The following is a 14,686-nucleotide window of genomic DNA, read 5'->3' on the forward strand; positions in this document are numbered from 1 at the left end:
ATTTTTTTTTTTGGTACTCGGAACCTTGTGCTTACTAGGCAGGCGGCGGAACCACTGCACTAAATCCCTATCCCCATCCTAATTATACTTTGATAATTTTAGAGAACTCTTCAACATCTCCTGAGGTAAGAGTGTTTAAAGAAAGGGTAGCAATGTTAGCATGAAAGAGCCAATAATAGTCTGTAAGTGTCTGACCTATAAAACACTGGGGAGAATCTGTTTTCTAAGAAGGTGAAAAATAAAGACAGCCCAGTTTTTATATGCATTTTCTGAAGATAAGACATGTGTTTTTTCTTTCTTTGTATATTATTGTGAAACATCTTATAGGCAAAAAAATTAAAGGAGACTGAAGATACCCTGAGTGAATCATTTTTCCAGGATTTCGAGTACCCCAAGTATGATGATTACAGGGCAGAGGCCTTCTTGCACCAGCAGAGGAGAACAGAATGCTACAGCAAGGCAAAGGAAGCTTATCAAATGGGGAAAAAACATGTCGCTACCTTTTATGCCCAGCAGGTAAAGTGGAAAACTAATTACTTTTTCTTGCAGATTATGTTAGCCAAATAGTCTTGAAATTGATCTTAAAACCTATACTGTGTTGTGACTAGATGAAGTTATTCTAAAGAAGGTGTAGATGATAAACTGATAGAAATAAGAAATCGTAATAGAAAGAAATCTGATTTTGAAAATTTCATCTCTTTTGTTCACTCCGTCATTACTTTTATATTTATGATTTATATGAATTACAGTTATTCTGACAGTTCATATTTTCTTTTAAATTAGATTCTAACATGCAGCATCATTTCTAAACAGAGTTGTTCTGGAGGAAAGAAGAACATTAATATTGGCCATCTCAGTGTAGAATTATAGGAGTCTTGAACTTTTTATCATGATTGAATTCTTAGTAATATATTGCTTTTACAATCAGAAAAAGAAAGTAATATTAGTATTTTTCAAGGAAGTAAAATTTCTACGTGGGCTCATTTTGCATGCTGTTTTAAGAAACCACTTTAATTTCTTTTTTTTTTTTTTTTTTGTCGTACCACATGGCTTACTTTTTTGAAAAGAGTATGGTGTCAAAGTACTACAGCCATGTCTTTCCTAGCAGCAGTTCTAGGACCTGGCTCCAGAATTTAACTGCAGAATGTTGGAAGGGAACACCAAGCTGAGACCCAGGATTATCAAGAGTATTCTCGTTATCAAGTGGTAAACCACTGGGTCAGATGATAGTATTTAGTTTTCTTCTATGATTTTTGGTTCAGAAAATATACTAGAAACAATGATTCACTCTTTCCACTCCAGGGTAGGGAGAATGGGAGAGGGAGTTGAAAATTATTCAGATGTTATATTTATTTACTAAACCCCCAAAATGAATGTAAATTTTATGTATTGCAAGCATACACCAATAAAAAAGTCAAGCACCAGAAACAACTTAAATATACAAGTGCAAATTGGTCAACAAGTTGTAGTATATCTGTACCATGAAATATTAATTAAATATGAAAAGAAATGAACTATTTTTTTTGTACCACAGATCGAACTCAGGACCTTGTGCTTGTGAGGCAAGTGCAGTGCCACTGAGCTATATCCCTAGCCCAAGAAACAAACTATTGAAATTCAATATATATCAACATGAATGAGTCTTAAAACATGACATGGAATAAAAGCTTACTAATATAATAAAAAAATGCACCAGTTTAAGAACTATATTAATTCACTGTAACTCGCTTACATTTTGGTGCATCCTTATCTTAGCCTCGTGCATTAAGATTTTAGATTTATTGTTTGGCCTTTTATCTGGGTCACTATTACAGTTTTCACATTGAGTAGAAAATATCAAGTGTCCATTGGTGATTGGTTTATAATTATAAAGGGTAGTCTTCATGAGCGAAAGATGAAAGAAGCCAATCACCTTGCTGCTGTGGAGATCTTTGAGAAAGTCAATGCCTCCCTGCTGCCACAGAATGTTTTAGACCTCCATGGACTGCATGTGGATGAAGCTATAAAGCATTTGATGACAGTTTTACAGCAGAAAACTGAAGGTAGGACTATTGTTATGACACCTTTTCTATTGACAGTGTTGGTACAACCTGAAAATTCAAGAGTGTCTGAATGTAAAGGCTGAGAATAGCTGCCTCATTTGTAGACAAATGTGTTAGCCATTCTTCAAGAGAAATTTCTTGGCAGAGAACTGTCATTGATGACTGTTAACAATCCCTTCTCTTTTATGTCCCTGTTTCAGTAGTGTGTATTCCTTTGCTGTATTTACCTAAGAGGAGGTTGCAGTGTGATATGAGAGTCCTCTGTCATTATAAATGGGACTGTTCATGAATATTATATATCTTTATTAAATACATATTCATTAAACTTTATGTATATTTGTTGGATATAAATGTTTCGATTGGTGTTTAATAAAAGAAGTAAATGAGGTAAGATTTTTGCAGAGTTTTCACCAAGGTGTACTTTCTAACTGTCCACAGTGTGGCCTCTTCCTTAGTTCTGCCTCTTCCTAGGGCTCTGGATAATGGTTTTTTTTTGGTGCCTCCACCCAATATCATGTATTTCTCATATGCTAAAATGTCTTGCCACATCATTGTGTTTCCTTTTTATCATCAAATGGTAGTACTTACTAGAAAAGTCCAATCTGTTTTATTTACCTCAGGCTCTAGTACTGAAAGTTGTCTTTTTATCAGTACTCTTTTGAATTTTCAAGCTAGCCTTTTCTTTATTTTCTGTTTTATTGGGGAGATTTTTAGAGCCTCATGCCTCAGTTCTTACTTTGTGGCTTCATAGCCCTACACTGTCACTGACAGCTGTGTTGTTCTGTTTAGTGTGTGTGTGTGTGTGTGTGTGTGTGTGTGTGTATTTTGTTTTCCACCTTTGGTTTTTTGAGACAGGGTCTCACTATGTAATTGAGACTGACCTGGAATTCACTATGTAGCCCAGGCTGGTCTCGAACTCACAGCGATCCTCTTGCCTCAGCCTACCGAGTGCTGGGATTATAGGTGTGCACCACCATGCCCAGCACCATTTATATATATTTTAGAAAGCTTCATACCGTATTTTATACAGATTTATCAATTCAACACATATCACTTATAATTAAAGAGTTGATTAAATAAGGTTGATATATAAGGTAGAAATTTCATGTTTACTATGACATATTGCAACCATTTTGAAAAGTTACAGAATAATAAGCACCTAAAACAATGATTCCAAGAATCCAAATAACAAGTTATAACATTTTACCATGTTTTTCAGCTTTTTGCTTTTCCTTTTGTGTTCCTCCTCTCTCCTCCCCTTCTGTGTCTTCCCCTCCTGTCTCCTCTCCCTCTCTCCTCTCTCCTCTCCCCTTCTCTCCCTCTTTCCCTCTCTCCTTCTCTTCCTCTCTCCCCTTCTCCCCTCTCCCCTCTCCCTTATCTCTTCTCTTTTCTGTCTCTGTTTTGGCAGAAGATATAACTGCAGCCCTTGCTTATTCTAGGCATCTTCCTTCCCTTTCTAATTGAAATCAACATTTTTCAGTTTGGTATGCATCCTTCCTGCCCATCTTTACTATATGCTCACGCATTTATATTTAGCATGTAATATTCCTTTTATGAATATTTTTTTTGTGTGTGTTTTGGTACTGGGGATCGAATTCAGAACCTTGTGCTTGTGAGGCAGGTGGTGAGCCACTGAGCTAAATCCCAGGCCTTCCTTTTATGAATTATAAGAAAATGAATATACATGATGTTACATTACAGCATTAGCCAAGCCACTTATTTTATTTTCATCCAGTAGAGTTTTCAAGACTTACTCATCATGAAGGATCTAGTTTTTCATTGTAATTGCCTTTAATACTCTATGAATATATTATAATGTATTCACTCTTATATTGATGGCCACATGGTTATAACACTACAGTGAACTTTATTTTGCTTATCAGCATGTGTATTCTTGTCACTATCTTTTTTCCTAACATTTTATAATAAAAAATTAACTTACAGAAAAATGGGAAGAGTCATAACAGTGAACACCCATGTCCTCTACATAAATTGTTTTGGTTAACATTTGGCCATATTTACTGAATCTCTAAAATTGCTTTTTGCTGAATTATTTGAAAATAAATTGTAGACATTGTGTTGCTTTAGATACCTAAGCATGTGTATCTCTTAAGAACAAAGTAGAAGCCAAAAGTAGTGGTATATGCGTGTAATCCCAGCACTTGGGAGGCTGAGACAGCCTGGGCTACATAGTGAGGTCGAGGCCAGCCTGAGTTACATAGTGAGACCCTGTCTTGAAAAATGAAAACTAACCAATCATCCAACAAATAACAACAAATTTGGTGTGGTCTGTGGACATAGTTTAGTGGTAGAGTGCTTGCCTAGCCCCCAGCATGGGAGACAAGTTCATTCTCATCACTTTTATGATATTTAACATTCATAGAGAAATGTTGCCTTATATATAGGCTGCATTCAGATTTGTCCATGTGTATGGATAGTGTTGTGCATAGCTGTGTCTCCCCCTGCCCCATCCAGGATCCTGTCAAAGATCAGATATTCTCCTTTAGTGTCCTATGTCTGTATAGTTTCCTGTAATACAGTTTGCCTTTTCTATTTTTTGTCATCCATGTCATTGACAGTTTTGAAAGACTCCTAGCCAGTTGTTTGGCAGATTGTTCTACACCTTAATTTGTCTGATTATTTCGTCGTGTTTAGACAAATCAGGTTAAATTTTTTTTGGAGGGTTTAAAATTATACCTAGGTGATATTAAATCATCCTTGGTGAATGCATCGAGACATATATATAGTCATTTGTCTCATTATTGATGATGTTAAGTTTGATTCCTTAATAGCAGTAGAACTTTATCAGATTTTTCTTAAATGTACCTTTCTCAGTCAGGTATTATGGTGCCTGCCTGTAATCCCAGCAGGATTGCAAGTTCCAACCCAGCCTGGGCAGTTTAGTGACTCAGCAAGACCCGGTCTTAAAAATAAGAAAAAGATTTGAGTATGTCACTCAATGTGAAGGCCCTGTGTTCAGTCCTGAGTCTCTCTCTGTCTCTGTCTCTCTGTCAATGTCTCTCTCTCTCTCTCTCTCTCTCTCTCTCTCTCTCTCTCTCTCTCTCACACACACACACACACACAAACACGGAATACCTTTTCTCCTTTTTAATTAGTTAATGCTCTTTGGTGGTTGATTCTGTGTTTGCTTAGGCAGCATGTATACTAAAATTCATGGTTGATACTTTGTGGCTCTTTTAACCACCTTTCCTTCCCTTAAAACATTTCACCTAGTGGTTTTAGCATGTATTGATGGCCCTTTGAGCCGGTTATCGTGTTGGTGGTTTCATGATGTTTTACAGTTTGTTTCATTCTGTGTTTATTAGTTGACATGCTTTGATGCAGGATCCTACAAACTCAGTAATTTTAAAAATTAGAATTATGCAAATATTTGAAGAGATATAGAAAGCAATTGAATAGAAAGAAAATTCAAGAGCAATTTAAACATATTATTTAATCCAAAGAAAAGAAAAATTCTTCAAGTATATAAAATACCATCAAAATATTCCGTGAAGGATGAATTAATATTAATTTATACTGACCATGTATTTGATTATCCTAAATGTTCTAGGCATTAATGGTAAAACAGTGAAAAAGATATGTACTTCCCATATGAAATTTGTCATCTTTTGGGTAGATGACAGTGAACAAATAGTTCCATAAATACTTAGTACTGGGGCAAGAAAATAGAGGTTGCCATTTGTGTTTAGGGTAAATTCCAAAGTTCCTGTATAATATGTTCTTTGTCTGGCTCTCCAATCTCATCTTGTGCCTCTTCCCCCTTCTTTTCTGTATGTTTACTTAATCTGTCATTCTTGACCTCCATACTAGTAGGCTTCTTGTTAATAATGTCTAATAGTATTCCTGCTTAGCACAGTGTTCATAAAACTCATTTTAGCATTGTTAAATATTTTTCTTTTCAGCCAAGAATTGAGTCAATGGTAATTATTGAATTGTGATTATGTGTAGTGCTTTTCAATGCTTAAAAAAACATTTGAATAAATGACTGTATAGGTAGGTAGTCTCTCATTGTTTTGAGCAATAAATTATATATGTTTAATGTGTTCATTGTCATTTGATATGTGTTCACATCGTAAAATGATTACCGCAGTAAAGTTAGCCCATCCAGTTCACCCTGTAGTTACCATTTGTGTGGGTGGTGAGAACACCTAGGATCTATTAAAAGAAAAAACGAAACAAAAAACTACTCTTAGCAAATTTCAGGTATACAATACAATATTACTAACAGTAGCTACCATGTTGTACATACGATTCCCAGACTGATTGATTGTGGTGGGAATGGAGCCCAGGGCCTTGCACATGCTAACTATGCATTCTACCACTAAGCTGTATTTGTCCCCAGTCCCAGAACGTATTCTTGTAGCTGAAAGTTTGTACCTTATGATCAACGTATCTCCAACCCTAATCCCTGGCAACAACCACTTTTTCTGTGTGTTTGACTTTTTAGAATTCACATGTAAGTGAGGCCTTATTTTAAGTAGCATAATGCTATAAGGCTCATCCATGTTTTTTGCAAATGATATTTCCTTGTCTCTTTTTAAAATCACTGAATAATATTCCTCTGTGTGTGTGTGTGTGTGTGTATGTGTGTGTATGTCTGTGTGTATGTACAAACAGAATGGTAGATCCATAATAAAATTTTACTGGGCCATAAAAAAAGATGAAGTATTATACATGCTATAACATCATTGAACTTTGTAAACATGCTACATGAAAAGTCAGGTACAGACAGACATGTACTATATATGATTTCATTGATTTGAAGTGTCCCAAGTAGATAAATCCATCAACAGAAAGTACGTTTTTGGTAGCTGGGGCTGAAAGGGAGGGGATTTGAAGTGATAACTAATAGGCTCAGAATTTCTTTGAGATAAGGGAATGTTCTGGAACTAGTGCTGTTGGTTGTACAACATTGTTAATAGACTAAAAACCGCTATATTGTACATTTAAAAGGTGTTGAGTTTTATTATATGAACTTATAGAAAAGTTTTAAGAAGAAAAATAGATTTGAATAACTTACCCAATATAATACTTGTTCAGAACCAAGACACAAATTTTCTGAAAGCCAAAGCACATTTGCTGCGTGCTATCAACTGATGTAGCCTGTAGTTACTGTCCATTACCACCAGATGGTGGTATTGTGAATAGAAATGTTTTCAGAGGAAAATCTGTGACTGCCCTTTGTTGCTTTTAGTCATAATATAAATTGACTGTCAAAATTGGGGTTAAATAAAAAAGTGGATCTTGTATGCCTTGATTTAAATTTGCATCACTACCTGCAAAGTATTTTTGCCCCAAAGTAAAACTAGTAGTTGACTAAGCCTTTAGATCTGGCCTACTATATCATAGGGATTTACAGGGGACAGAGGAACATGTTAAACAACACCACAGGAATATAGTCAGGAAATCCAGACTGATTCTCTTTTTCAGTAAATTTAAAAGAAAAACAAAAAGGTAAGAAGAATTTTGGGGTTAAAAAGTTAAGAAATACACCAGTCAAAATGCACTGTGGATCTTATTTTAATTTTGATTCAAACAAATCACTTAGTTAAAAAAATTTAGTTTTATTTTTGTTGGTTTTTTGAGACAGGGTCTTGCTGTGTAGTTCAGGCTGGCTGATCTCACAGCAGTCCTCTTGCCTCAGCCTCTTACATTACAGATATGTGCCACTGCACCCAGGTTAATTTTTTTTTAAAGATAATTGGAAATTTTTAGAAATTGATGATATTAAGGAACTGTTGTTAATTTTGTAAGGTGGTGATTTTGTGGTTGTGTTTTTTGTTTTGGTTTTTTTGAGATGTGTTTCTCATTGTGTTGCCCAGACTGGTCTTGAACTCCTGGGCCCAAGTGATCCTCCTTCCTTAGCCTCCCAAGTGCTAGGACATCAGGTGTTTACCCTTCCACATGGTTTGTGGTTACTATTATTTTTTTAAAGAGTCCTTTTTGAGATACACACTGAAATGTTAGCAGTTTAAATAATAAGCAATGTGGAGTACTCTTAAAAATGAGTTATAGGTGGCTGAGGATTTAGCATAGTGGTGCTCCTGACTCCCTTGCAAGCGCAAGGTCTGGAGTTCGACCCCCAGTACTGGAAATTTCAAAAAAACTATAGTGTTTTTTCATTGGTGATGAACAGCAAGAATAATCTGTAACTTGGGAAACTAAACACCCATTAATACATGAGACAGATATTCTTTGAGCTCCTACCTTACTTGAGGCATGTGAATCATCTGGAGACTCACCTGGAGAGCTGCAAATAAACTACTGAGAGTCAGATGCTATAAATGACAACCTCATTGTTAAGGGAGCAGTACTGAAAGAGCGATAAGATCATATGGTTTTTGTCCTTGATTCTGTTAATATAATGTATTACATTTATTGATTTATGTATGTTGAACCATCCTTGCATCCCTGGAGTAGATCTGACTTGGTCAGGGTTTTATAATCTTCTTGATGACCCTCTGTATTTTGTTTGCCAGAATCTTATTGAAGATTTTTGCATCTTTGTTCATTAGGGAGATTGGCCTGTAGTTCTCTTTTTTGGTTGTATCTTTCCCTGGTTTTAGAATAAAATAATACTTGCTTCCAGGAATGAATTTGGAAGCATTGCTTCTCTTTCAATTTTATTGAAAAGTTTAAAGAGTAGTGGCAGTAGTTCTTCTCTAAATGTCTTGTAGAATTCAGCAGTGAAGCCATCAGGACCTGGGCTTTTCTTTGTTGGTAAATTTTTAATTGCATTTGCAATTTCACTGATTGTAATTGGGGTGTTTAGACTTTTTATATCTTCTTTGTTCAACTTTGGTAATTCATATGTGTCTAGGAATCTGTCCATTTCTTCTGTGTTCTCCATTTTATTAGAGTACAGGTTCTTGAAGTAAGTATTGATGATCCTCTGGATTTCTGCTGAATCTGTTGTGCTTCACCATTTTCATTCGTAATTGCATGCATTAGAGCCTTTTCTTTCCTTTTTTTGATAAGGTTTATCAATTTTATTTATTCTTTCGAAAAACCAACTCTTTGATTTGTTGATTTTTTTTGTATTGTTCTCTTAGTCTCCATTGCATTGATTTCTGTTCTGATCTTTATAATTTCCTCCCTTGTATGAACTCTGGGTTTCTCATGCTCTTCTTTTTCTAGGAGCTAAAGATTTGGCATTAGGTTGTTTATTTGAGCTTGCTCTGTTTTCCTAGTGTGGGCATTCACTGCTGTGAATTTCCCACGTGCTTTCATTGTATCCCATAGATTCCTGTATGTTGTACTAGCATTGTCATTAAATTGTAAAAACTGCCTAATTTCTTCTTTAATTTCTGCTGTGACCTATTGGAGAGTGTTGTTCAATTTCCATGTGTTTGTGAAGTTCTTGTGGTTTCTTATGCTATTGATCTCCAGTTTAATTGCAGTATAGTCTGATAATATACATGGGATAACTTCAGTTCCTTTGCATTTACTTAAACATGTTCTATGAGCTAGCATGTGGTCTATTTTGGAAAAGACCCATGTGCAGCCAAAAAGAATGAATATTTTGATTTTGTGGGGTAGAACACTCTGTAGAAAAAGCATGTGACAAAATTCAACATCCATTCACGATAAAAACCCTGTAGAAAATTGGAATAGATGGTCTTGATAAAGGCTTTCTATGAAAAGCCAACAGCCAACATCATTCTAAATGGTCAAAAATTGAAACCTTCACACTAAAATCAGGAACAAGACAAGGATGTCCACTATCACTACTCCTGTTCAATATAATTTTTCTTTTTTTGGAACCAAGGATTGAACTTGGTACCTTGTGCTTGCGAGGCAGGTGGCAGCATTACTGAGCTAAATCTCTGGGCCTCAATATAGTTTTGGAAACATTAGCCACAGCAGCTAGACAAGAGAAAGAAAGAAAAAAAAAAGCAATAAAGATAGAAAAGGAAGAAAATAAGCCATCATTATTTGTTGATGCCACTGCCAGAGAAATTACAAGCACAGCTAAGAGACAATGTACAATGTGGGAAAAAATTTTTACTAGCTGTTCCTCAGACAAAGGTCTACTATCTAGAATATATAAAGAACTCAAAAAAAAAAAATCAGACCCCCCCAAATATAAAGACCCATTTAAAAAATGGGCATCTGAAATGAACAGAAATTTCTCAAAGCAGTAAAAGCAGCAAATAATGTGAAAAAATGTTCAACATCACTGGTCATTCGAGAGACACAGCAGTGAGATTCCATCTCACCCCAGTAAGAATGGCTGCTCTCAAGATCAACCAATAGCAAATGCTGGTGGAAGCAGGGCATGGTGGGGCACGCCTGTAATCCTAGCATTCAGGAGGCTGAGGCAGGAGCATCGCTGTGAGTTCAAGACCAGCCTGGACTACTCAGTGAGTTCCAGGTCAGTCTCAACTACATAGTGAGACCCTGTCTCAACCAAACCAAACAAAATGCTGGCGGGGTTGTCAGGAGAAAAGAACCCTTCTTCACTTTTGATAGGAATGCAGACTGGTGCGACAACTGTGGAAATCAATATGGAGATACCTCAAACAACTAGGGTTAGAAGAAGTCCCATTTGACCCAGGTATTCTACTGCTGGGTATTTTCCCAAAAGAATTAAAAGAATCATATGACAGCGATATATGCTCACCCATGTTTAGAGCGGCACATTTTTTAATAGCTAAATTTTGGAAATAGTCTAGTTGCCCATCAACTGGAGACTGGATAAAGAAGATGTATTTCTTTTTTAAAAAAGGAGTACTACTCAGTCATAAAGAATGAGAAACTAGAGAAATAGCTAAATGGATGCACATTGAGGCCATACTCAAGTGAAATTAATAAGTTGCACGTGCGAATAATGTCTCGTGTGATGAAGTAAAAGTGTAAATAAGGAGCAAAATGTATAATTGATACTGTGTAATAGGAAGTGAAGTCTAAAAGAGTAGAGGAAGTGGGACAGGTAGGGGAAAGGTAAAAAGGGAAGAGCAAAAATATGTGAAAAGGAAAAACATGGAAAGAATATTTTTGTAAACAGAAGGGTGGAGGGGCTTAAGGAAGGGCTGGGGATTGGGGAAAAATAAGAACCAAGATAAGTCATGTAAAGGTACAAGATCCCAGTGATGACTATAACTGTATTGTATACCTAAAATGTACCAATATATTTAATAAAATAAAAAGTGATAGGAGTAAATTATGGTTAGAAATTTATTTTTTGGTAAACTTGTATTTGTGATACAACAAACCTAAACGGCAATGCATAAATTATAAATGTATAGTGCAACCCTTTTACAACGTGGACACCCTATTGTAGGTAACATGTGGAGAGAGTTCAGTTTTGAGCAACATTGCTGAAAGTAATAGATATGGATTAGAGTAGAAATGGAGATCTGAAGCAAAATAAGAAATTAGAGATGCAAGAGCACTTAGCTTTTTAAAATTCCAAGCGAACTATTGCCCTGGAGGTAATGAGACTTGAAAACCCATCTGGTTCTCCTGGAATATTAGAGCAATTTAATAAGCAAAATATGGAGTGCTTATGTGGCTTGGGTGTGTATTTTATGCTAAAGATAAAAACTTGGGTTATTTATTAATGAGGAAAAGTATTTATTAAATTAATTAAATCAACTATTTTACCATGAACAGTTTGTTTTTATTATGTTACAGCTGTTACTAACTTTGGAATTTATCTACTGGCTTTCCAGTAGATAGGTCATATCCAGAGTAGGAACTATAGTATTTCAGGAGGCTCAGGTTAATTCAGATTTTAAGAATTCTGTATCAGGAAGCATTTCTTAGGCTAACAGTTGATCATCTTAACAGTTGGACTACACTTCATTCTTTAATTACTGGAATTGCTGACAGCTGTTCCTGAGGGGATGATCTAGAAAGTAATTGATGTTGTCCCATTTTCTTTGTGAGGAAACAGGCACCAAGAAGCTAACTAACTTGTTCATGGTCACAGTGGCGGAGCTGTGACTTAGACTAATGTTAGCCTGCTTCAGAGTATTTAATTAGGGTTGTGAAAATTTCTTATATTTCTTAACAACTATAATTCATTTAAAGCCTGTGTCCATAGTGTATAATTGTTAGGTGTTACTAATATTGTTATTGTTATCATCATTATAGAAGAAGTTCTTGTAGTGCATAGCAATCTTCCTCACAGGTGAGGAAGTCCCACTGAACTCTTTAGACGGATGGATTGTTGTAAGGCTGTGTGTGTTTTAAAATATACATTTAAAAACATTAATTTGGGGGCTTTTGAGGTAATAAAGCTCTAAATATTCATAAAACCAATTTCATACACTTGAGTAGTTAAGGTATTTTTTTCTGTTGAGTATGTAAGGAGTGATTTTTAACTGTTTCAATTCCTGTTGTAACAGAGTTTAAGCAGAATGGTGGTAAGCCCTATCTTTCTGTGATTACGGGGAGAGGAAATCATAGCCAGGGAGGAGTTGCCCGCATCAAACCGGCTGTCATTAAATACCTCACAAGCCATAGTTTCAGGTGAGTATAGATTTCTAGTATCAATAGAGTCAACTGCCTATATATGGCTAAGTAAACACTAACAATATGCTCAGAGCTATTTGTGAGGCAGGTGAGGCGCAACTGAGCTAAATCCCTGGCCCTATTCTCAGAACTATTTGTTAAAGTAGTTAACTGAATTTAGCCATCTGATTTCAGCCATAAGTTCATGTTTAAAATATGACATAACTTTTTCCTGCTAGGTGTTTGTTGTATCATAAACTAGAAATAGAAAATATTTGTTACCAATAATCATTGAATAAAACTATTGTAACTTTAAAATTCTAAAAAAATTTAAGTATATTTGTGTTCTTTTGATAATGTATATTATCAAGGATAAATAAAATATATCATAATTTTAGATATGCTGTTTAACTCTTGAAAGAAAAAAATATTTTTGGGTAGATTTGGGGGACTTTTGCTGAAAGATAGCTATAATTTGATGTTTATATTTTAGTCAAAACACTTCAGTTAATATGGATTTATGTTTTTAACTTTATAAGTTAAATGCCATTAATGATTTTTTGCCAAAGATATGAAATGTCCTTTTCCATTGTGTTATTATTCAGTAACAAATTTACAAGAAAAAATCCAAGTTTAAATTTTTTGATGGATACATTCCCTGTGTATCCTTAAATTCCTTCTTTCTTCCAATTTCAGTTAGGGTACCCTAATTTGGTTTATTTTATTTTTCTGTTACTGGGGATTGAACTCGGGTCCTTGTGCTTGCGAGGCACCATTGAGCTAAATCCCTGGCCCCCCATTTTGCTTATAAAACTTTGTTTATGCCATGTATCAAAATTTTACTTGCCTGCATATAGAAAATGCTAGTGTTAATTCTGAGCAGAAAAACAGGTGACATTTTAGGGATATTTTTATAAAAGTAGTAGTTATACCAGAACATTTATCATATTGACTACCTTTTTTTTTTTTTTTTGGTACTGGGGATCGAACTTGGGTCCTTGCCCTTAGTGAGGCAGGCAGTAAAACCACTGAGCTAAATCCCCGGACCTTATCATATTGAGATTAGTGAGCTATTTCAGGGAGCAGTGCTCCTTGGCATGTTACCCTAAGAGAGTTGAAAGTATGGCAAGACCAGAGGAATCAGGCTTGTTTTCTATATCAGATGTTTTTCTTGATGCTTTCTTGATATTAGAAGCAGTGTAGAGTGCAACATCTTGTCCTTCATATAGCAAGCAGATTCTTCAGTCAGGTAGGAGAGGGTTTGAAGATCTTTCGTTGTGTCAGTACTCAGCAAATTAGGGGTAACCCTGAACCAAAGGATTATATGAGACCTGGAGTTGAGTAAAAAGAACCTAAGTGTGTGGTAGAATTGGTCCTAGATATTAATGAAGGAGAATACTTTGATAGTAAATATTATTTTAAGCATAGACACTTAGAATTGATTTAAAGATAGATTTCTTACAACTTGAAAAATTTTATCTTTAAAATAATTCTTTTTCTCATTTCCACAGGTTCTCTGAAATTAAACCAGGGTGCTTGAAAGTCATGCTAAAGTAAAATAAATGTTCTTGACTTAAAAGTGTGAAAGTTTGTAAGTTGATTAGTTTTATTTACAATAATTCACTTGATTCTGTTCTGAACATGTTTTATTAGAAATAATGTCCATTTATAAGTCAAAAACTTTCTCAAATTTGAGAAGTTTAATTTTTTTACTAAATCAAAATCAAATGATATTAACTGTTAAGAATATTAGAGAATTTTTATTGATTACAAAATATTTAAGAAAATTATCAGCTGCAGTTTTAAAGCCTGAAGTTCTCTGATTCTCAGAAAATGCTAGATTGTGTTTTCTTTCTTCCTTTTTTTAAAAACTTTAAGTGAAGTTGTAAAGGCTTCTGTAGATGTTCATGCGCTTCAAAGGGCTGCATTCAAAGGATAGTAGTATTAAATGTGATCTAACAAAAAATACTTGAATACTTTTTGCTTTCAAAGCCAACACATGACATCATATCATCTTGCCATATCCTGCACAAAGGAAGACATACTGTTGCACTTTTTCTGTTTTGTATGTGGTCTTAGTCCCTTTTTTGTTATATTCTTTTGTCCCTGTATATTTTTCTTGAGGAAAGTTGGGTCTGTGAATGTCTTGCAGTGTTTATGCCTTT

General features: G+C 35.1%; 1 protein-coding gene across 8 annotated transcripts in view; it reads left to right on the forward strand.

Annotated features, from left to right (window-relative positions):
- Positions 1 to 14,101, forward strand: part of N4bp2 (NEDD4 binding protein 2) — an 86,733-nt gene extending 72,632 nt beyond the window's left edge. For 7 of the 8 annotated variants that reach the window (XM_010625123.3, XM_010625122.2, XM_010625125.2 and 4 more), the window contains 4 exons: positions 328 to 516; positions 1,874 to 2,042; positions 12,416 to 12,539; positions 14,033 to 14,101. In XM_010625123.3, the coding sequence (XP_010623425.1) occupies positions 328 to 516; positions 1,874 to 2,042; positions 12,416 to 12,539; positions 14,033 to 14,078 (528 nt within the window). In that variant the 3' untranslated portion in view covers positions 14,079 to 14,101. Of the gene's footprint in view, positions 1 to 327; positions 517 to 1,873; positions 2,043 to 12,415; positions 12,540 to 14,032 lie in introns of those variants that run through there. The other variant, XM_010625129.1, reaches the window with a different exon arrangement.
- Positions 14,102 to 14,686: the final 585 nt, after the last annotated feature.

Source organism: Fukomys damarensis, unplaced genomic scaffold (assembly GCF_012274545.1).
Source record: "Fukomys damarensis isolate Sample0158 unplaced genomic scaffold, DMR_v1.0_HiC HiC_scaffold_35, whole genome shotgun sequence".
In the NCBI taxonomy this organism is placed as follows: Eukaryota; Metazoa; Chordata; class Mammalia; order Rodentia; family Bathyergidae; genus Fukomys; species Fukomys damarensis.